We start from the raw sequence: 22,450 nt of genomic DNA, 5'->3' as shown, positions 1-22,450 counted from the left end.
GTTTCTAGACCGATATGACCACCGGAGGTACGAACCCTGATACCTCAGGAGAGGAGCCGGCACTCACGCCTCCTCCGCCTCCTCCCCTCCTCTCGTCGGAATTCATGAGTTCAGTCATAGCCCGACTTGCTCATCAAGAAGAAGTTCAGAAGACGACGAATGATCAGCTCGCCGCCATTGTCGCTGCTCTTAGCGCCTCCACCGGCAACTCACAACCGCTCCGTCGTTACCTCTTCAATACAAACCCTCCTACTCCGGCAGAAGGACGAACGACGAACCCAGTCGATCCCACTCTTCAACTCGCGGAAACCCTAGCCGCCGATGCTTCTCCTGCAGCGTCAGATCCATCAACTGTCCGAGAAATCGCTGAGCTTAAACTAAATTTCCAACAAATGAGTTCGAGGATCCACCAAGCAACGAGCGCAGTACCCGAGATTGACAGTGTCATCGCATCAACATCGCGTACTCCTTTCACCGAGGAACTGACGGAGGTCAAACTCCGAAAGATGGACAAGTTGCGTCTTCCAGAATACAAACCAGGAGGAGATCCCGTCGAGCACTTGACGGCTTTTAATATTGCGGTAGCGAGGGCCACACTCGCCCCCGATGAAAGAGACGCGGGATACTGCCAACTTTTCATTGAAACACTCAACGAGCAAGCCTTAACCTGGTTCTCGGGACTCGAAGAGAATTCAATTAGAAGCTTCAAAGAGCTCTCCTCGGCTTTTCTCAAGACTTATATCATGTTCACCAAGCGTGAAGCAACGGCGTCGACTCTCTGGAACCTCAAGCAAACGAAGGATCAGAATCTTCGCGATTACATGGAACGTTTTAAGTCGGTCGTGTCAAGAATCAATATCCCAGACCACATCGCCGTCGATGCCTTGAGGAACAATCTCCTTGTGGAATGTAAGTTCCGAGAAGATCTCTATCGATGCACCGCCACGACGTTGCAAGATGCCGTTGCTCGTTCTCACAACTTCATTCGTATGGAAGAAGACACTAAAGCCATCATGAGCAAGCACAACTCGGCGAAGCAATCGGCGCCTAAAAATGCCGCCACAGCTCACGTCGAACCTCGTCAGCATGCTCCAAGCGACAAAAATAACCGTAAGAACGGTCTCCTTTACGTCGTCGACGAAAACGGGAAGAAGTGGAACACCTTTCATCGGGAAACCGATCCTCCAAGCGAATCCCCCCGAGCAACAGCGCCAGCCACGGTCGCCCAGGTCGATTCGGCAGCGGGATCTTCCCGGACCCCACCAGGGCTTACTAAATCGTGCAAACTCCACGGTGTAAAAGGTCACGACACTTCGGAGTGCAAAACACTTTTTGCGCAATTCCTCTCCTCACTCGAAAGCGGTGAAATTAAGATTCCTCCTCCGAAGCCAAAAAGCGAGAACAGTTGGAGCAGAAACAAGGACAGGAAAAATCAGCGAAAAAATCAAGCAAAACCGCGTCAAGACGACCAAAAACCAAAGTCGCCGAGCAAATCCCACATCAAGACGATGATGGTGACGCCTCAGCTGACGAAGATCCGCCGGCAGCCAGACAAAGGATTGAAGTCATTCGAGCCCAACCGGAGTCCTCATCAGACGAAGAGAGCGATCTCGAGGAAGCCCTCGACCCGTTGGACTTACGTGTACTCCTCAAACGAAAGACCACGCCAACGAATGACAAGACTCCCGGATCATCCGATCTCCGAGTCGAGCTCAATGCTAAAAGAACTAAGCATTCGCTGAGCCCAGGATCCTCATTGGTAACTACGGAAGGCAATCCTATCGTCGATCTACGAGATCAGCTTAACGCGCGAGTCGGTGATTTGCGTGCAAAACTGGACCACAAAAAGGCCGGGTCGCCGAAAGAAAGCGAAGACCTCCGAGCTCTTCTCACCAGGAAGCAATCAAGTGTCAGGCCGCGGATCAACGTGATTATGGGAGGATCTCCACCTTGCGGGGACTCCGTACGAGCAGTCAAAGATCACCGACGAATGGTGGACACCTCGCAGCGCTGGCCGCAGAAGTTCCCAACTGATCTCCCAATCTCCTTCTCAACTGAAGACCTTGTCGGAGTAACTTTCCCTCACAACGATCCTCTCCTCGTCGTTTTAGCCATCGATAAGTACGACGTCACCAAAGTGCTGATCGATACTGGCAGCTCGGTCGATATCATTTTTCGCGAAACTCTCGTAAAAATGGGAATCGACTTAAAAGACGTGAAACCGTCATCCAGGACTCTCACCGGCTTTAACGGTTCTTCCGAAGTAATCATGGGAACTATCCGTCTCTCGGTACAAGCAGAGGGAGTAGCACGGATGGTCAAGTTCTCGGTAGTCAGCACCAAGGCTCCCTACCACGTGATACTAGGCACTCCATGGTTGTACTCCATGCGTGCAATCGCATCCACGTACCATCAGTGCGTCAAATTCCCGGGAATGGATGGCACGACTAAGACAGTGAGAGGAGATCAACGGGCCGCGCGAGATCTCTTAATCGCCACGGTCAAACTGCAGCGATCTCAGTCACTAGTCAACTCGATCTCACCTCCTATCAGCAAGATCTGCCCACAAAAGGAAGAGGTGCTCGAAGTCCCAGTCGACGAATCGGATCCAAGTAAAGTGCTACGAGTAGGCGCTTATCTGTCGGACGAGATGCAACGCGATATCACGGATTTCCTGAAGCAAAACTTGTCTACCTTTGCCTGGTCGATGACTGACATGCAGGGAATCGACCAGTCCATCACGACTCACGAGCTAAACGTAGACCCAAATATTAAGCCCATCCGACAGAAGAGACGAAAGTTGGGTCCTGAAAGATCCAAAGCAGTTGTCGAGGAAGTCGAGCGCTTACTAAGCGCGGGCTCAATAGCAGAAGTTCGTTACCCGGAATGGCTCGCTAACCCGGTGGTTGTCAAGAAGAAAAACGGCAAGTGGCGCATGTGCGTCGATTTTACTGACCTCAACAAAGCCTGCCCAAAAGACAGCTACCCACTTCCGAACATCGACAGATTGGTCGAGTCAACTGCTGGCAATGAAATGCTCACGTTTATGGACGCTTTCTCGGGATACAACCAGATCATGATGCATCCCGACGATCGAGAGAAGACGTCGTTCATAACGGATCGAGGAACTTACTGCTACAAAGTAATGCCCTTCGGGCTGAAGAATGCCGGTGCGACGTACCAGCGACTTGTCAACCGCATGTTCGCTAAACAGCTCGGTACAACGATGGAAGTCTACATCGATGACATGCTCGTCAAATCAGTCCGAGCAAACGACCACCTGGCACACTTAAGGGAGTGTTTCGACATCCTAAACGCGTACAAGATGAAGCTAAACCCGGCCAAATGCACTTTCGGGGTATCGTCCGGAGAATTCCTTGGCTACATAGTGACGCAGCGGGGAATCGAAGCAAACCCGAAGCAAATATCAGCTGTCCTTGATCTCCCCAGTCCGAGAAACTGCCGAGAAGTCCAACGACTAACAGGCCGAATCGCAGCGCTTAATCGTTTCATCTCCCGATCCACCGATAAATGCCTCCCATTCTACGATCTCCTCCGAGGAAACAAGAAATTCATTTGGGACGATAAATGTGAGGAGGCTTTTAGTCAGCTCAAACATTACCTGACGACGCCCCCTATCCTGGCAAAGCCGGACATAGGCGACGTTTTATCTCTCTACATTGCGGTCTCATCCGCCGCAGTCAGCAGCGTGCTAATCAAGGAGGACCGAGGAGAACAACGACCTGTTTTCTACATGAGCAGGAGGATGACCGGACCAGAAACCCGGTATCCGACACTTGAAAAGATGGCCCTGGCCGTCGTCGAATCAGCGAGGAAACTCCGCCCATATTTCCAATCACATTCGGTAGAAGTTCTCACCGACCAGCCGCTCAGAACTGTCCTGCAAAACACGAACAGAGCCGGCCGTCTTACCAAATGGGCGATCGAACTCGGAGAACTCGACATCACCTATAAGTGCAGAACCGCTGCTAAGGCCCAAGTCCTCGCCGATTTTCTCGTGGAGCTATCTCCGGAACTCGCTCAAGATTTGGAAACCTCGGATTCAACATGGATCCTGCATGTCGACGGTTCCTCGACAAACAAAGGCTCTGGAGCAGGAGTTCAGCTTCAATCCCCATCGGGAGAGCTCATTCGACAGTCGTTCAGCTTCGGTTTCCCAGCGTCAAACAACGAAGCAGAGTATGAGTCGCTCATCGCGGGCCTTCGCCTCGCCAAAGCAGTCAAGGCTAAGCGACTCAGTGCATATTGCGACTCACAGCTCGTCGCCAGTCAGTTCAGCGGCGATTACGATGCGCGCAACGATAGAATGGATGCTTATCTCCGAGTTGTACAAGCATTGGCTAAAGAGTTCGAATTCTTCGAGCTCACCAAGGTTCCTCGTGGAGAAAATGTCTGTGCGGATGCGCTAGCAGCACTCGGAAGCAAGCTACGCGATCAAGTCAAAAGGACTATTCCAATTCACCGAATCGAGAAACCAAGCATCGACATCTCAACGGAGTCAGCTAACTTCGTCACCACAGAACTCGAAACAACGCCCTTATCTGAGACCAACGACGACTCCGAGATGACAAACCAAGATCAGCTACTACCCGACTGGAGGACTGAATTCATCCAATACCTCACCACGGGCACACTTCCAACGGATAAATGGGCCGCAAGACGATTAAAGAGGCGCAGCGCGCATTACGTCGTCATGGAAGAAGAACTCCACCGAGTAACGGCTAACAAGGTCCTCCTGAAATGTATTTTTGCCGAGCAAACGCAGCTAGTAATGGCGGAGACTCACGAAGGAGCAGGTGGAAACCATTCTGGAGGTCGGTCACTAGCCCTGAAGATTCGGAACTTAGGATTTTTCTGGCCAACTATGAATACCGACTGCGAAGCATATGCCCGGCGATGCGACAAATGTCAACGACACGCTCCGAGTATCCATAGTCCAACCGAGTTGTTACGAACATCCGCAGCCCCTTACCCATTTATGCGATGGGGGATGGATATCATCGGACCAATGCCGAATTCTCGCCAACGCCGCTTCGTGCTAGTATTGACCGACTACTTCACCAAATGGATCGAAGCAGAAGCCTTCGCGCAGGTTACAGAGAAGGAAGTTCGTGGCTTTGTCTGGAAGAACATCATCTGTCGCCACGGTCTACCATACGAGATCGTGACAGACAACGGATCACAGTTTATGGCCGGAAGTTTTAAAGATTTCTGCAACAAATGGAACATCCGACTAAGCCCTTCAACGCCAAGATATCCTCAAGGAAACGGACAAGCAGAATCCTCGAACAAGATTATCATCGACGGAATCAAGAAGCGCCTTGACCTCAAAAAAGGACATTGGGCCGATGAACTTGACGGCGTGCTCTGGTCGCACCGGACAACCCCCCGAGGAGCGACAAAATGTACTCCTTTTTCACTCGCTTACGGGATGGAGGCAATGGCTCCAGCCGAGGTCAACGTAACAAGTCTCCGCCGGTCCAAGATGCCTCAGCATGTCGAGCTTAATCAAGAGATGCTGCTAGATGCCCTAGATGGGCTAGAAGAGAAGCGCGACCAAGCCTTACTTCGAATCCAAAACTACCAAAACCAAATCGAGAGTTACTACAACAAAAAGGTCCGATCGCGTCCTCTCGAGCTCGGCGATCTGGTTATGAGAAAAGTCTTTGAGAACACCAAGGAACCCAACGCTGGAAAACTCGGCGCAAATTGGGAAGGACCGTATAAGATCACTCGAGTCGTCAAACCAGGAGTATATCGACTCGAAACTTCCCGCGGAGAAGCAGTTCCACGAGCTTGGAACTCCATGCATCTTCGTCGCTTCTACTCGTAAAACGAGTACCCTTTCAGAACGAGTAAAATGATCTACATCACCGTTTTACTCGCAAAAAAAAAAAAAAAAAAAAAAAAAAAAAAAAAAAAACCGAGTAGATGCACCCTACGGTCACTTCTACTCGTCCAAGTAAATGACTACCAAGTCACTTTTACTTGGACCAAAATGAACTACGAAAGGCTTGATCCTCCCCGGAGGTACGTAGGCATCCCCTCTACGGGGTCCAGCCCCAACCTAACAAAAAATACATCTCGTCTCACTCCCTCGAGTAAAAAATGACGAGAGCCAAATGATGCTAGCCCCTTAACTCGAAAGCGGCGCACGAGCACTCATCCCACTTAGTCGACGATATCCTGATCAGATATCGAACGAAGGGAAAAACAGAGTTCCGCGTCACCGATGCTCGAGGCATTGACCGACTCACGAGCGAAATTTCTGGATCTTATTGCAAATCGAAGAATATTGAGTTGGCCGACCAAATTTCTCTCGGTTACCGCGGAGCATCCAGATACCTTTTCCTCGGAAACTCGTTAAAAGTCCTTGCCTTGTTTTTTCTTTGTTATTTAGTTACAGACAAGGCTAACGGGAACGACTTAACGAGAAACGAGTTACGATTCGAAGCAAAGCAAACATTTGATAAAAGCCTTTAAAAAAAAAAAGGGGGTAAACATCCCGAGTATCGAACAACAAGACCCATATGGGCCAACGGTACATAAAGGTTCAAAGGTCTCAACGAGACCGAAGTACAACAAAAGGAGAAAAAGTCTACTAAATAGAGCGAAAGAAGTTACAACAAACAACATTGATTATTAATCGACCACAGGAGGATCCTTGTCGCCACTGCCGTCACCCTCTCCGGGACCCGAGACGCGGCCAAACTTTGTTGGGATTGACTCGGTAACATTCGCAGCTGGCGTCTCAGTTGGAAGGTCGTCTCCCTTCCCCGGGTCTTCCGACGAGGAAGCCGACGAGCTGGCATTCTTCGATGCCTTCGCAGAGGAATCGGTCAGCACGATGGTAGGCACGGCCCCGTCCTTCTGAACAACCGGTCCCACTGATGTTCGCTCCGTCGGGTCGACACCTTGGTCGGTGTGCTGGTTGGAAGATACGGCCGTCTGAGCAGGCTTCTCCGTCGGATCTGCAGATCGGGGATCTCGGTCGGCGAGGGGAGTGCGAAGGGCAATGGCAGCCTCTGAATCGATCAAACCAATGTTCGATCCAAATGGGTCGAGCTGACGCCAAATCTCTTCGATCAGGAACCGAGACTCCAACACTAATGGGGAGAGGCGAAGATCTTCTGCTGGAATTTCCTTTACTTCCAAGCGTTCTGCTTCCTCTTCATAATGCCTCTCTTGCCCAGCGAAGAAATCGATGGTTTCCTGCGGGATCTCGACACCTGAGGCCTTAATCTGCTCGAGACATTTCCTTGTTCCAAAGGCTTGACTATAGAGACACCGAGCATCGTCGTATTTGTCCCTTTTGTCCTCACGAAGGGAAATCCTGTGAAAGCGTTTCTCGGCTTTAGCGATCATGGCAATCAGCACGCGAACCCTCTCGTGCGTGACCTCGTATTTACGAGATTTCCGAAGCCTGTCCATCTCCTCGGAATGCCTCAGCAATTCCGCAGCCATTTTTGCCTCTAGATCAGCCTTTTCCTTCCGCTGCTTATCCACCACGAACTCGAGATTGTTCATCGCCTCTTTACACATCTGCAGTTCAGCCGCGTCAGATGTTCGCGTCTCGTCAAACGCTTTCCTGAGAGATTTCTCCCGAGCAATGGCTTCAGCCTTTTCCCGCGAAGACACCCGAAGAGCCTCCTCCGCTTTCTTCTTGGCTTCTTCACTCTCACGGATCTGCTCTCTAGCCCGCCTGAGGGCTGAGTCATACTTCCCAACCAGAACATTCCAGTCGCCGTGACTCTGATCAAAACACAAAAAAAAAAAAGACTTAGCCAAAATAATTTAAAGTTCAGAGAAGAAGGAAACGAGCAACTACTTACCTTTACCGACGAGCAAGAAGCATGTTCATATTCATCTTTGAAGATGAGGTCCCCCACTGAAGGAAGCAGATCGGGACCGCCTTTGACTAGCCGTAGCAAACGAGCGCAATCCTCCGGGTAACAGGCCAGCGGGAGCTCTCGGTTGAACTCGAACTTGAACCCATCCTCCGGGGTTTCCTTGGGACGGCCGGACACACGGGTCTCAGAACCTTCCGTGATGTGAGCCGAAGAGTCGCCCCTCAGAGGGACTCGCGGTCTTTCAGAAGCTGGCAACCCCTTCGAAGTCTCCGAGAGGCCCTGATCACCCACTAAGGCTCCGCGATTCTGCTGAGGGCCCTCTCGTCTTCTCCGACGTAAAGCGATGGTCTCGTTTTCGTCATCATCCGAGGTCTCAACCTCGGGAGTAGCGTCAGGGACCAAAGCTTGGAGTTCCTCCTCGCAAACCGAAGACGGTCGGGGCACGGAGAAATCTTGCTTCTTCGTTTTCTTCTTCCTGGGAACGTCTTCCGCAGGTGGTTCCGTGGCTTTCCTCTTCTTACTACCCTTCTTAGAGGAGTTATCCAGATCGGTTTGACCTATCTCATTGGACTCTTTCCGAGTCTCCTTGCTCTTCTTCTTCTTCGAGGCTTTTCCCTGAGAAGAGCCACCAGTAGGCGCCCGCTCGGCGGTAACGGGGACAGTGTCCGTAATCTCGACTCCTGCAGAGCCGTCAGTACCCTTTTTGGCACCTATCTTCCCCGCCGCAATAAGACTAAGATCAGGCAGTTGCTTCATTGTTCGGGCCTGATTGATTTCCTTTTGCTCGGCTCGTGTAAAAAGAGACAACCGTTTCGAAGTCGATCGATTGATGAGAGGAAGCGAGTCCGAAATCCAATGCTCTGCAAAAGAAAATCCCTAATAAGATGTTATTCGCTTGATAGGAAACACAAAGGGGGAGTGAGAACTTACGACTCGCAATCCGTTCTACAGATCTTTGAATTCTCTCCCGAGTAAAATCCTCCCAGTGATCTTGCCTCTGCAACGCGACAATCCGAGCACTCTCCTTCCAATTCTCGGGGTACGTAGCGAGATTCGGGTGACCAACTACAAAAAAAAATATATACGCGTTAGACGAGTACACGCCACAATCGTCACATAAGACAGCGTGCAGTACCCATCTCTGCATTCCAGAGAACGCGGTAACCAGACTTCGGAGGCTCTTCGAATGCTGATCTGTTCGACTTCACGTAGAAGTACGAGCGTTGCCAGTCTGAAGTTTTGGTCGGATACCCCGTGACCACGTTATAGTTTGGGCGCATCCTCGTCGAGACGAGCCCATCGTCGGAAATCGAAACTGAAGTCAATTCTTCAAACGACCTCACACTCATCGATGTTCCTGCCTCAGCCGCGATCACCGATAAAACGACCATCAACCGGAGAGAACCGTTCATCAACTGGCTTAAAGCGACTCCTCTGCGGAACGCATAAGCCGTGACGATTCGGGGAATTGGGAACCATAACTTCGTGTCGTTCCTAAAATACGACTCGTAAATGCACTGATACCCCTTCGGAGGCGACCAAGGCCTCTGATCCCGCTTTGGAATGATGAACGAGACCCCGTGTGCGTTGAGATCTCGGAGGATAGCTTCCACCGACTCCACGGTGGATTTCGTCCTCTCGACGTTGGACCAATCTTGTCCGTCGACGACCGAAGGTCGAATTCTCCAGACCTCCAGTGGACTCTCCTCGGCGAAGATGTTCCCGGGATAATAGCTGATCGGAACAATCGAAGTGTCAACCGCTTCGTGACCATCGTCGTCACCCCGAAACTGTTCTCTCGCCTCCGAGACCAAGAGACGCTGCGATAAGTCCATATTTCCCGTATCCATCATCGCTTCGTGATGGATATCGTCAGAATCCCGAGAAGATACCGCCCCCTTTCCCTTTTGTTCCCGCGTCAAACGATGAGATGGCGACATCTCGGATAATCGCAGATCTAAAAACAGAGATAAAGAGAGAGAAGGAGCGTAGAGAGAGAAAGTACCTTTAACGCTGCGGAGAAAAATGAAAAGAAGTGGAGAGGGGGGGGGAGAGCTATTTATAGGGAGAGATAAGCGCGGAGATCAAGGCGTCATCATTACGCCTAATAAGGCCTAAGTGGGCCTAAACCCAATTAGGCGCGTGATCGACAGATGCGCCGGTCCATCTTCTCGACCCGTAAGCGTTTATCTCACGATCGCAACGCGTGAGAAACGGACGCGTCGATCCATTCTCTCGGTCGAGAAGTATCAATTGAACGGATCGACTCTTCAACGATCAGTCGCTTGCTCGGATTGAACCTTTTGTTCTCCGAACTACAGACACCAAATTCATTGAAGGTCGATTGCTCGACCATCAATAAACTGGGGGGGGACTTACTGTTGGGGATGGATTTAACCCATCCACAAAGCCCATCGAACAAAGAGCCCAGTCCAGCAAACCGAGTCGACGTCGGCGCAGAAGCCGATTCTCGAGGCTTCAACTTAACCAAGAAGCGCCGTTAGTCGAAGCGGAGAGCAAGCGAAGCGAGGTTGATCGACTAAACGGCTCGGAGCGAGCATCTCATAATCAGGCCCGAAGGGCCGACAAAGCCCAATCAGTAAAAAGAGATTAGGTTAAGGTAATCGAACAGAGTATAAAAGGAGAGGAAAGCAAAGGAGAAAGGCATCGACACTTAGCTACACAAACTTAGCGGCGAGATTAGGGTTTATCATCCGTACAATCATCTCTCTGCTATTTGTACTTTTCCGGTTTAAGCTCTCACGAGCTCCGGCTTGCTTTTACTTTCTCCACCTTTGTAACATCATCTCGAAATCTAATAAACGCCTCTGTTCGACCCATTTCTAGTATTGTTTACTTCACCCGAGACCAAACTCACCTTAAACAACAGATTCCGAGATGAATCGGGAAATGAGAAACTCGAGAGCATTCAGCCGTTCGATTAAAAGGGAAATGTGAAAGATGATATCTTTATTATGCATTGAGAAGAAAGTGGATGATCATCTTACCGATCCAGGCGTGTCTAGCGAGAGAAGTGCTTCAGATTCTGAGGAGCGAGCGACAAGGAGAAATGAAATGGCAAAAGAGAAAAGGAAATTGATAATTAAATAAAAACAACAAGGGAAGGTCAGGTTGGGCCGTAAATAGCTTCTTGGGCCTTGCTTATGCTTCATTTTTAATCACTTCTTTTGGACGAGACAGACAGAAACCGGAGTAAACCAAATGTCATATAAATCGGTTTGTGTGGTTTCAGCTTGCCTCTTGAGTCTACGTGTGATGAAAGTTAAGTTTGGGTTTTAAATTAGAAAAATTTGATTGTCAACTACCATATTATTTATTACATGACATCACTACCTGCGTATACTAAGGTATCAGTACTACCTACATAAACTATTATATGATTAGTGTGATATATATTAACTAACATGTGTTAATTTGCTGACCCCATAACCATAACTTTGTTAACGAAACAACAATCCTGTCTGTAGTTGACACCATTACCTTACCTTTGTCATATCGATTGAATCAAATCATTCTTTTATTTGGAGCATATCAGTTTCTTAATAATGAGTTGTCATTCTGATATGCAATCCACTATTACGACAAAATAATTATAACCACAATGTTAACTTATATAACATATGTTGGTTGATACATATCGTCATCATATGATTCATCTAGTTAAAATAAATATGTTAGTATTATGTAAATATGAGATCATGTGATTATATATAGATGATGTAGTTAATCATCATTTGTTCATTTCAAATTCAGTTGCAACATATAAAAGAAAACGAATCCATCTTTCGAAAAAATTTGCTCGACTTTCAAAACGATTAATTTGGTAAGGTTTCAGATCATATCAGTTGGTCAGGACTGAACATCGCAACACTTAATAATCCAATTAATAATGAAAAATTGTATTTCAACAAATAATAATAATCAGACAACAAGACTTCAAGCAGAATACAATTACTTTAACTTTCCATGGCTTAGGAACTTATTTCAAGATGAAACAAAACAAAAAATACATTAATTTGTATACAAAATCAACTATTCACCACCATAATTAAAACTGCAAGTGCTTCTGCAGTTCTGCTAAGCTCTGGAGCTGAAGCAACTGCTAAGTCTTGTCCAAAACCCAGCTTTGTCTATCTTCTTTGGTGTTTCACTAACTGGCTCTTTGAAACCGGCTTTGGTGCTAAGCTCCTCAAATGCATTGACAACATTCTGGAGCCTAGCAACAAACTCGATGAGAAGAGACGCAAATGTGGCCAGGGATAAAGAACTCGCGCTCTCATATACTTTGGATTCTATCTCATTGATCATATTACCGCCTATGAACGAGACGCTTGGCCACTGTTCTCGGTTCCTAAGCATCATGCTCTCTGTCGAAATCCATAGATGCGAATCATTACCATTGTGTGGATTCTGATGATGGTTGTTAGTGTCCCAGATCTGGCTGAGGGTTTGGAACACTTTGGTCTCGTCGTCTTTGGATTCGTGATAGTTTTCTTGTGCTTCTTCTGCATCTGCTTTCTCTTTCATAGCAGCCCAGCTTTCCGAGTTGACAAGAAGGAAGGAGTTCTTGTCTATTTTCATCTGCAGTTCCTCTGCTGCCCGTTGGACATCCTTGAGAATGTTTCCTAAGCTTAGTTTCTCCATTTTCTCCACTTTTTCTGCAAATAATCTCAAGACTTTGGCTCCTTCGTTTCCAACTCTCTGAAGCTCGTGTCGGAAAGCCTGTCTTTTCTCTGGAGCTGCCTGAAAAAAAATCACACACCCATTTATATCAACAAGATCATTCACTAGCAACAAAGATTCTAAAATAGGAGATCACACTCTGCAGCTATATGGTTTCTTGGTTTCAAGCAGGGGTGAAACTAAAATTTTCTTTTATCCGAGGCAGAACTATAAAACACTACCAAATATTTTGAATTTTTAACAGGATATTAATAAAATTCTTGACAAATTTACACTAACTTAAAGAGTTTATGGTGGGCAAGTGCCCTTTCCAAACTCTATGTACGTCCGCCATTGGTTTCAAGCACTTTTTTTGATAGTTTAGTGTCATCTATAGTATTAGACTTCTTACTCAGAATAAATAACACAGTCAAACTAAATCTAGCCCGTGTCTCATTATTTATTTGGACCCTGTGCAAATTATAATTGTATGAGAAAAAAATAAAATATTTTTGTGAAATGAACCTTAAATTTTTGAAAAAAAAAAAAATCTGAGAGCATCTCTAACCCCACTCAATATTTTACTCTAAAACGAAGTTTGGAATAAAAAATGCTCAAAACCCACTTCATTTTCTATTACATAATAGAATAAAAATGAATTTGCTCTATAAATAGAGTAATACTTTTATTTTTTTATTAATTTCTACATTTTCACTCTAAAATGAAGTAGAATTGCAGTAAAAGTACAATTCCATTATGGAGTTATTCCATTTTAGCAAAAAGTACGGAGTTTTACACCGGATATGTTCTAATTGTTATACAAATTTGCAAAATCTTTTTGGACCTAATGCAAATGTTCCTCTAGCACATGCCTAGAGACATTTAATAAGATCGAGCAATTTTTCAAATTACGAATGGAAGCAGCACTGCCTACACTTGATTCAGTTGGGGCATAGTTTCTAATAATAGTCATTATAGCATATCTCATTTGCAAAAGGTTTACAGCCACAAACATCAAGACTATCGGTGGCATCTATATGCTAGGAAAATGGTAAGTTACCTGGATTTCCGAAAGAATGCAGCCATGCATAGCCATGACCATGAAAGCGCAATGCCTCACTGCACCACTAAGTTTGACATAGTTAGCCCACGGATGATGGAAAGTCCTGTAAGGTCCATGTGGAGGCTCCCATACCGCAAAATCAAGCTGCAAAGAAAAAAAAAAGAGAGATACTTTTCTTTTTACCATCTATAACAACTAATGCTGCTCAACAAAAATGACTCTACTGAAACACACACCAGAGAATCTTCTTGGCTCGTAGACTGGACTACGGACCTGTATCCACTATACAATGGGTCATCAGAAGCTTGGTACGTGAGAATCTTCGAAGGGATCCTCTCGTATTCAACACATTGCAAGTACCCATTAACACATCCTGAAAATTTCAAAAAGTACAAACAAAAAGTGAGCTAAAAAAACCCAAAACAAACCAAGAGAGCAGGCCATTAAATGGTATCTACCTACCTTCGAGAGAATTGGCCACACTCTTGAAATTCTTAACCACTAGTTTATGCAGGTCTTCTCCCGACCAGATAGGAAGTATAAATATGTTCACACCCAAACAGATGCACGCGCCAACACAAATCAGCAAAAACCTGAAGTATGCAGTGCTGAAAAAGTCTCTAGAGTTGTTCCCCGACACAAGAACAATGCAGAACGTCAGCAAAAACACCCTGAATGCATATTCATACGACTTCATCGCCGGGTAGAGTTTCAGATAACTTGCACAAAGACCTGATAGACACAAACCAAATGGATCAAACAGAGTAGTAATTCATAATAACTTAATATGGATTGAGAGAATTGGTAAGTGGAGCAAACCTGCAAGGAAGATACTGACGATAATGATCTCTTCCTCGAAACGTCCAGCTAAGACAGAGAGCCTAGCTATGCCAAGAGCAAGCCCACCAGCAGAGAGTGTGCCTATGGCTCTATTGAATCCTTTCACCAATGTTGCTCCTACCAAAAAAGCAGAGTTACACATAGTATAAGCCAAAGGACAAATCAGATCAGAGATCTCTTCAGCCAGGACAGAACAGATGAGATTTAACTGATTCAGACAACAACTCAAGTGGTGATTTGTCGAGAAAGGAACAAACTTTCAGATTCAATCGAGCAACAACAACAAACCCAGAAGCTAATCTAATCGATTCGAAGCTAAACAATTTTCAGTTCAGTACCTATGCTGTACTCAAAGACGACGACGACGGTTAGAATCGCCCACACGGCGTACTTGCTAGCGTCATGAAGCGGCTCTTTGAGATAGATGACGAAAGAGCAGAGCGCGAGAGCCACTCCCATCTTCACAGCGAAGTAAACTTTCCGGCGATCTGAACGGCCCATCTCGTACAAACTGGCGGCGAAGTCGTAGAGAGCTTTCCAGCTCGCGACGATCCCGTCGGAGAAGAACCGGAAACACCGCCATTTAGAACGACGGTCGTCGGAGATGATGCCGGAGTCATTGAAGCCGAAGTCTGAGCAGCCTTTTCGAGAGAGAAGCGCATCTCTGGTTTGGTCTCCGAACATGTCTGATTTGGTAGCCATGTGTCTTGACTTGTCTGAGCAGATCACACAGATTCATAAAACTGAGAGGAGTGATTATTGGCCTCTTATAAAATAAAGTAAACGGTTTTAAAGTTGTTTTTATATAAGCACAAATAATTGAACTGATCGTCCCATTGATTCTGATCTGATACCACCTTCCCATTAAAGATATATGAATGTGACTGGTGAAGTATCATGGTTCCTGCTGCGATTCGGATGCAGGCTTCTTTTTTTTTTAATTTATAAAGATAAAACAATTAAATGGATCTGTGGTTTTCAATTTAAAATTGCATTGCATGCATCATGTTTTATGGTCCAATCACACAGAACCACACAGCCTCATATTTAATTCGAGTGCAAAAATATATTTAGCAAAATAATCAAATTTCGGCCTCATAAGCAAAATAATTTATGTGAAATAAATCGTAAATCTAAAGTGGTCCAATCATGCTTCAACATGAACCACCAAATTTGATGCTACACAAAACTAAGAGCATTCGGTTTTCGGTTTAGTTTGAATATTTCGATTTTTGGTTCAGTTTTGATATTTCCGTTATCAGTTTTCTAGAGCTAGAAATTTAGAAATTGTTTAATTATTTACAAAATCCGATTAGGTTTCAATTTGATTGTGTTAGTTTTTGGTTCGTTTGGGATAGTATAATTAGAAATGAGCTAATATGCAAAAAGAAATTGGGTTCAATTTAATTTCGGTTCGGTTCGGTTCGATTCTATTTTTCTTAAGTAATTTCAAATGATATGGGTTAAAAAATGTTAGATAATTCTAAGGTTTTTCAGGTTGAATATCAGATGATTTGGTTGTTCGGATAGAAATATTAGGTAATTTGGATAATTTAAAATATTTTAGATAAAAGATATTTAAATAATTCAGATTTTTGGTATTTTGGTTTATAGATAATATTTCTAAGATGTTTGGTTATCTAGAAACTAAATATAATTGATATATTTAGGCACATAATCGATATTTTTAGGTACATAATCGATTTTCCGGATAAATGTCCGAGGCCTATACACAATGACAGAAAGCGTGAGTTAGTTGTACATTATCATTAGTGTTCAATACTATGTGTCTTTTCTTTTTGGCTTTGTTTAAGACGTCAAGCAAAACTTTAGAAGTCGTAGAAGAAAAATCAATGTGTGTTCCGTTGTCATTTTATCAAGGGCTTATATTTTATACAAGTTACCCGTGAACTTTGCGGGCCAATCCACCACAGATAACTTTTGTTTTGGGACAGGCCGGCCCAGTTTGACACTTTACTATTTTTACCTGAATTCATTGGTAAACGAGGTTTAGAAAAAAAAAAAGAGAAAATGTATCACATTCACACGGTAGAAGTGGATACCCTGAGACGATTGGAATTCTAGGTGGGCCATGATAGATGCATGGGATATTAAAAGCATGGTTGGTCATGGGCCCATCAATTTGCACATCCCTTCTTTATACATTGATGATATACTACTTTTATCAGATTTTTACTAATTCAAGAGAACATAAAAATATGATCATTTATGCTGTAATTTCTTTGTCTACCAGATCTCAGTATTTATTCTACTGGAGTATCATATATTTATTTCAGTCAGTAAAAAAAACAGTTTATGAAATTTAATAAATTATAATCTCGCATAGAAGAAGATCACATATTTTAGAAAATGTGAAATTATATAGAAAGTAAATATTTTACTTCCAAAATTGTTACGTTTTGTTTGAATGGGTCTAGTAATAAAAAAAGAAAGATAATAGCTCCTTTTGACCAGAAGATAAATACCTAGAGAGAAAATCGGAGAGGTGAATCCAAAAATAACAGAATATAAACAGAGGTTGAAAGCTGCTTTATCCCTGAGAGAAAACGCCTCACACAAAGGTAGGTGAAAAAAGCTTTAATTTTTTTCATACACAATCTCTCCCAGGAACTCGTTTGTTTAATAAACAAAAACCAAAGTCTTCTCTTAGATTTGCTTACAGTCACTGTTGTTTATGTCTTTCTCTCTGTAAAGATCTGATTTTTCTGCGAAACAGAGTGAAAATCAAGAACCTTTTTTACTCTTCTTTCTAGGGTTTAAGGGTTTACTTTGTCACTGATCTTTCTGGGTTTCTGTTGTCTTATTGAAGAACAGGAACAATCAGTAAAGGTCGGAGATTTATGTCGGCTGTGTCTGAATCGGCTTTGATTTCGTCTCTGTTTCAAGTTTCCTCTCCCACTCGATCGTCTTCTTCTACCTGGTCTGCTTTCTTCTTTGGTCTGACCACTGTTCTTAACTCTCTTCGCTTCTGCTCCAAGCAGAGGCTTGTTCTGGAGGTTCCATCCCTTTCCATGGGCGTAAGACCTAAAAGGTACGACCTTTCTTGTCTCCTCTCCATCTACAAGAAGAAGCCTAACTGGTTATGGGTTTCTTATGACTTGTACAGGACTCACAAGAGGCAAAGGTTACCCTTTTTCATAGTTCGCTGAGACAAACCCTTTGTCTGATTCAGCAGTTTTTGGTAAGAGATTTTGAAGTGTTTGAATCAGATATGAAGAAGTCCGTGAGAGTAAGGAAAGTTCGTATTATTGTCAGTGATCCTTATGCTACTGATGACTCCTCTAGCGACGAATGGTTCGAGTGTAAGCCTCCTAAGGTGAAGCGCATTGTCCATGAGATCAACCTCCCCTTTCAGCTCTCTGAGAGTTCTCAGTATCACAAAAACTCTAGACGTATGCAGCTTAACAAGCCAGTGGGAGTTAGGCTGAGGCAGTCAGGCAAATGGGCTGCAGAGATTAGAAACCCACTCACCAAAACTAAGGTGTGGTTGGGTACTTATGCAACCCTTGAAGAAGCTGGGAAGGCTTATGCTGACAAGAAGGTTGAGTTTGATGCTTCGGTTGCGTCAGCGAACAGCCAGTGCTTGCGCTCTGCTGCTTCTAAAGAAAAGGTGTCTCTGAGGAAAGATGTTGCTGCTTCTGGTGATTTGGCCAAGGAAGGTTTCGACCTTTCTGAGCTGGAGATCCCTGATCTGAGCTTCTTAGCAGCAGAAGAGAAGTCTGGCGCAAAGGCTGCTGGGGAGATGGACTTTGATTATTTTTTCAAGGACGAGGACTATGATCATCTGTTTGATGATTTCTCTGTGGTTGATAATGTTAATAACGTCAGCTTACCAAGTGAGCTACCTGACTGTGACTTCACAGATGTGGAACTTGAGCATGATGATATGAAGTTTGCCTTTGCAGCGCCTCCTCTCAACATCGCTTGCCCCTGAAGTTTTTCAGCTTATCTGATTCACTGTATTCCAATAATTAGTCGTTTCGTTTAAGGTTTAGTTTGCTATTTCAAAAGAACATGAATAAGAATGTAGCATGTGTAATCTCCTTGTGCTTTTAGATCCTTCTAAAGAGGGTTTTTGCAGGAGTTTTGGATGTTGGCTTTACCTTCTTCAGTCTCTTATGTTAAATCTGTGATGCATTATGTGTAGTTGTTCTTTGTTGGTCTCGCCTTCTGCGTCTCTTAGGTTCCTACCTTCCTCTTTGTAGAGTCTACAAACGTTATCGCATGCGTTTATGCTTTTGGAGGCTCAAAAGTGGGCATTATCCACTACTTTTTGTGTACACGTGCTCTTGCACCCTTCTTTGTACAGACAGACCCATGTCACAAGCAAGCACGTGTGACACTATCAGTCGATTTATGCTAAACTCCAAGAAGATGGGAACGACATAGTGGGGAATCATAAGATAGGCTAGATTATTGGTGTTTAAAATAAACTTAAAACAAGACCAAACTACTAAGCTAAGATCACTTTGATTTTCTGATAACAGTAGGAGTTTCAGAGTAGACCCTTGTCTTGGAAGCACTTGATGCAGTCATCAAACATCTCAGCTAAAGACTTGAATGGCGGTAAGCCAAGTTCACGTATCTTTGTTGTGTCCAAGCTATGAGGCATATCTTTCCCTTCTTCACTACTGCACCTGTGACAGTTTTATTTGTGCAAAACATCAAAAAACATGACATAAAAGTGTCAAATATAGATTGGGAGTAAAGTAACTACTTGGTCTCAAATGGGTATAACGGGTATTTAGGTCTTAGCATCTCAATGATCTCTGACCAGTGAGCCACTGAACTCGAACATATGAATCTTCCTGATGCTTTAGGCTCTTCCATTGCTAAGATTTGTGCAGCAACTACATCTTCTATGTGCACAAACCCTCCCGTGACATTCGGATAATCTCCCCGAACACCTAGTCAAAACAAGAAAGTTGAGGTGCGTTACTGAAATTTAAAATGTAATAGTCAAAATGAAAAGACTATCCCTAACCTTTGATTATGGACAGGAGAATGAGAGGGGAGCTTGTGGGTTCTGGACTAAGTATTGGACCGATACAAAACGAAGGGATTACAACCACTAGATCTAGATTCTTCTCGGCTGCGATAGTCCAAGCTTCTTTCTCTCCTAATGTCTTTGCATAACCATACCAAATCTACATACATTTTTCAGACAACAATGTATGAGCCATGAGGATGGGTGAAATTGATACAAAAATGAGGTATGTTTTCTCACTTTGAAGTTTCTGCAGTAGTCAAGATCGCTATAATGCGATTCATTAAGTGGAGAGGCTTCTGTGGCATCATAGCGGTACCTGACTGCGGTTGAAGAAGATGTGAGAACGATCCTTTTCACAGTGTTTCTTGATTTTTCGCAAGAGTTCATCAAGTTCCTTGTTCCATTTATATCTCGATCGACCAACTTCTCCTGAGGGAAAAAAAAACATCAGTTATCTCCAATACTTCAACTACTTTGATCGATATGAAATAGAAAATGAGATTATTTTCTAACAAAAGTAAACTGTAATTGACCAGATCATTTTTGTCCAGACAAACAGTAACACGAGAGGCAATGTGGAAGACTCCATCAACACCTTTGACAGCCTCGTCAAAGCTTCCCTCCACTGTTAGATCGGCTTCGAAAATCTTTAACCTTTCTTTGGCTCCTTTTAACTCCCACAAAAACCTAACCTTCTCTTCATCTTTACAAAATAGTTAGAAACAAAACTCGTAGCAGCAAAACATAAATGAGAGATCTGAAAGTACCTGAGGAGTCTCTAACAGTTGTTCTTACGGAATGGCCCAAGTCAAGAAGTGCCTTTACAACGTGAGAGGCTATAAAGCTTGTCCCTCCAGTTACCAAGTACTCTCCCATTTTAATATTATTCAATACTGTTCCTCTGTTCTGATTACTGGATTCACAATCAGAGTCAAGTTCTGTTTCTGGTTGACTTTTTTTGGATCCTACGCATTTCCAACAACAAGTCAAGTCGTCAACCATATTCGTACATCATTTTTTTTTTAACTTATGAGTTGGAGATAAGATATCTTTGCTCAGCCAACCAAATAATTTTATTTAGGATATATTAGATATCTAAAAGAAACTTACAAATTGGCACAATTGTTTCAGAAGGTTTGAATCTGAATGTAGACGGGTTAAATTCGAGAACTCAAGTGAACGTAAGACATAATAAGCACATGAGGTTAGTGCACTGATAAGCCCATACATCCCAACATAACATAAAGAAGTCGCCGGCCCATGATTTGGTGATTACGACTTTGCTAACAAAAATCTCTACTAATAAAATGGAGCTTTTGAGGCTCCATAGAGCGTACACATCAGCGAAAAAAATTTCTCCCAAAAGATGACACGTGGCATAAAATATAGTTTTACATTTTAATATTAATTATTTTCGAAAATTGTAAAAAATATGTAAACATACAGCATTAAAAAATGGAAAACTACATTAAACATATGTAAGATTACTATTTTTCACTCTACTAATAAAATGGAGCTTTTGAGGCTCCATAGGGCGTCCACATCAGCGGAAAAAATTTCTCCCGAACGATGACACGTGGCATAAAATATAGTTTTACATTTTAATATTAATTATTTTCGAAAAGAGCTTTTGAGGCTCCATAGAGCGTCCACATCAGCGAAAAAAATTTCTCCCAAAAGATGACACGTGGCATAAAATATAGTTTTACATTTTAATATTAATTATTTTCGAAAATTGTAAAAAATATGTAAACATACAGCATTAAAAAATGGAAAACTACATTAAACATATGTAAGATTACTATTTTTCACTCTACTAATAAAATGGAGCTTTTGAGGCTCCATAGGGCGTCCACATCAGCGGAAAAAATTTCTCCCGAACGATGACACGTGGCATAAAATATAGTTTTACATTTTAATATTAATTATTTTCGAAAATTGTAAAAAATATGTAAACATACAGCATTAAAAAATGGAAAACTACATTAAACATATGTAAGATTACTATTTTTCACTTTAAAAAAAAGACGGCTTATCTCCATAATATAACATTACCGTTTTATAAAAAAAAAATTATATATAATTTCGAAAATAATAAATATATGAAAAACATACAACATAAAAATGGAAATACTACATTAAACATAAATATGTTTGACTATTTGTCCAAGTTCTTCTATTAAACATTGCCGTTTTACATTAAAAACAGAAAAATACGTAAAGATTTAAACATCTATCTTAAAATATAAAATATAGACATTAACTAAATATAAAGTATAAAAAAGAGAAATACTCAATATTTAAAAAAATAAATAATAAGTAAATATTATAAATATATAAATATACGAATTATATATACAATAATAAGTAAATGCACAATTTTTTAAAAATGGAAAGAGTATATTAAATATTAAACATCTATCTTAAAATGTAAAATATAGATATTAAGTAAATAGAAAATATAAGAAAAAGAAATACACAACTTAAAAACAATGGAAAAAGTATATTAAGATTTAAACATATATCTTAAAATGTAAACTATAGATATTACGCAAATAGAAAGTATAAGAAAAGGAAATACACAATTTTAAAAAATGGAAAAAGTACATTAGTATTTAAACATCTATCTTAAAATGTAAATCAATCTTAAAATATAAAATTATTAGTAAATAGAAAGTATAAGAAATAAAAATACACAATATAAAGAAAAATAAATAATAAGTAAATATATAATATAATCTCGAAAGATGACACATGACATTAAAATATAGTTTTACATTTTAATATTACTTATTTTCGAAAATTATAAAAAATATGTAAACATACAGCATTAAAAAAATGTAAAAACTACATTAAACATATGTAAGATTACTATTTTTCACTTAAAAAAAAGACGGTTTATCTCCATAATGTAACATTACCATTTTATAAAAAAAACAAAAAACATTATATATAATTTTGAAAATAATAAATATATGTAAA

General features: G+C 42.7%; 4 protein-coding genes across 9 annotated transcripts; 2 read left to right on the top strand and 2 right to left on the bottom strand.

Moving 5' to 3' along the window:
* Window positions 1–14: 14 nt before the first annotated feature.
* LOC117127806 lies at window positions 15–5,944 on the top strand. The gene is made up of 2 exons (XM_033278476.1): window positions 15–1,302; window positions 1,374–5,944. The coding sequence occupies exons 1-2, from the start codon at window positions 15–17 to the stop codon at window positions 5,852–5,854; spliced, it is 5,769 nt and encodes a 1,922-aa protein (XP_033134367.1). The 3' UTR covers window positions 5,855–5,944.
* Window positions 5,945–11,748: 5,804 nt separating this feature from the next.
* On the bottom strand, window positions 11,749–15,445 carry LOC103840582 (aluminum-activated malate transporter 4). Its single transcript, XM_009117082.3, has 7 exons — window positions 15,315–15,445; window positions 14,796–15,173; window positions 14,437–14,574; window positions 14,080–14,349; window positions 13,854–13,990; window positions 13,615–13,761; window positions 11,749–12,635 (listed from the first exon to the last, which is right to left on the bottom strand). The coding sequence occupies exons 2-7, from the start codon at window positions 15,157–15,159 to the stop codon at window positions 11,970–11,972; spliced, it is 1,722 nt and encodes a 573-aa protein (XP_009115330.1). The 5' UTR covers window positions 15,160–15,173; window positions 15,315–15,445; the 3' UTR covers window positions 11,749–11,969.
* A 240-nt stretch (window positions 15,446–15,685) lies between these two features.
* LOC103840581 (ethylene-responsive transcription factor ERF116) lies at window positions 15,686–18,642 on the top strand. 5 transcript variants are annotated; one of them, XM_009117077.2, is made up of 3 exons: window positions 15,686–17,039; window positions 17,293–17,509; window positions 17,585–18,641. In XM_009117077.2, exon 3 carries the CDS (start codon window positions 17,690–17,692, stop codon window positions 18,410–18,412), a length of 723 nt encoding a protein of 240 aa, XP_009115325.1. In that variant the 5' UTR covers window positions 15,686–17,039; window positions 17,293–17,509; window positions 17,585–17,689; the 3' UTR covers window positions 18,413–18,641. The 5 variants fall into 5 exon arrangements, with proteins under 5 accessions (XP_009115325.1, XP_009115326.1, XP_009115324.1 ...); XM_009117078.3 differs by having other exon boundaries at window positions 17,288–17,509; XM_009117080.2 differs by lacking the exon at window positions 15,686–17,039 and adding an exon at window positions 17,048–17,195 and having other exon boundaries at window positions 17,585–18,642.
* Window positions 18,643–18,871: 229 nt separating this feature from the next.
* Window positions 18,872–20,491, bottom strand: LOC103840576 (tetraketide alpha-pyrone reductase 2). 2 transcript variants are annotated; one of them, XM_009117071.3, is made up of 6 exons: window positions 20,236–20,491; window positions 20,002–20,171; window positions 19,706–19,897; window positions 19,463–19,625; window positions 19,196–19,385; window positions 18,872–19,115 (listed from the first exon to the last, which is right to left on the bottom strand). In XM_009117071.3, exons 1-6 carry the CDS (start codon window positions 20,468–20,470, stop codon window positions 18,974–18,976), a joined length of 1,092 nt encoding a protein of 363 aa, XP_009115319.2. In that variant the 5' UTR covers window positions 20,471–20,491; the 3' UTR covers window positions 18,872–18,973. The 2 variants fall into 2 exon arrangements, with proteins under 2 accessions (XP_009115319.2, XP_033135067.1); XM_033279176.1 differs by having other exon boundaries at window positions 20,064–20,171; window positions 20,236–20,490.
* Between the last annotated feature and the right edge of the window lie 1,959 nt (window positions 20,492–22,450).

The sequence above is a fragment of the Brassica rapa genome, chromosome A09, assembly GCF_000309985.2.
Source record: "Brassica rapa cultivar Chiifu-401-42 chromosome A09, CAAS_Brap_v3.01, whole genome shotgun sequence".
Taxonomy (NCBI): domain Eukaryota; kingdom Viridiplantae; phylum Streptophyta; class Magnoliopsida; order Brassicales; family Brassicaceae; genus Brassica; species Brassica rapa.
Note: the sequence above shows the minus strand (reverse complement) of the source record. Positions and strands in the feature narration are given on the sequence as shown.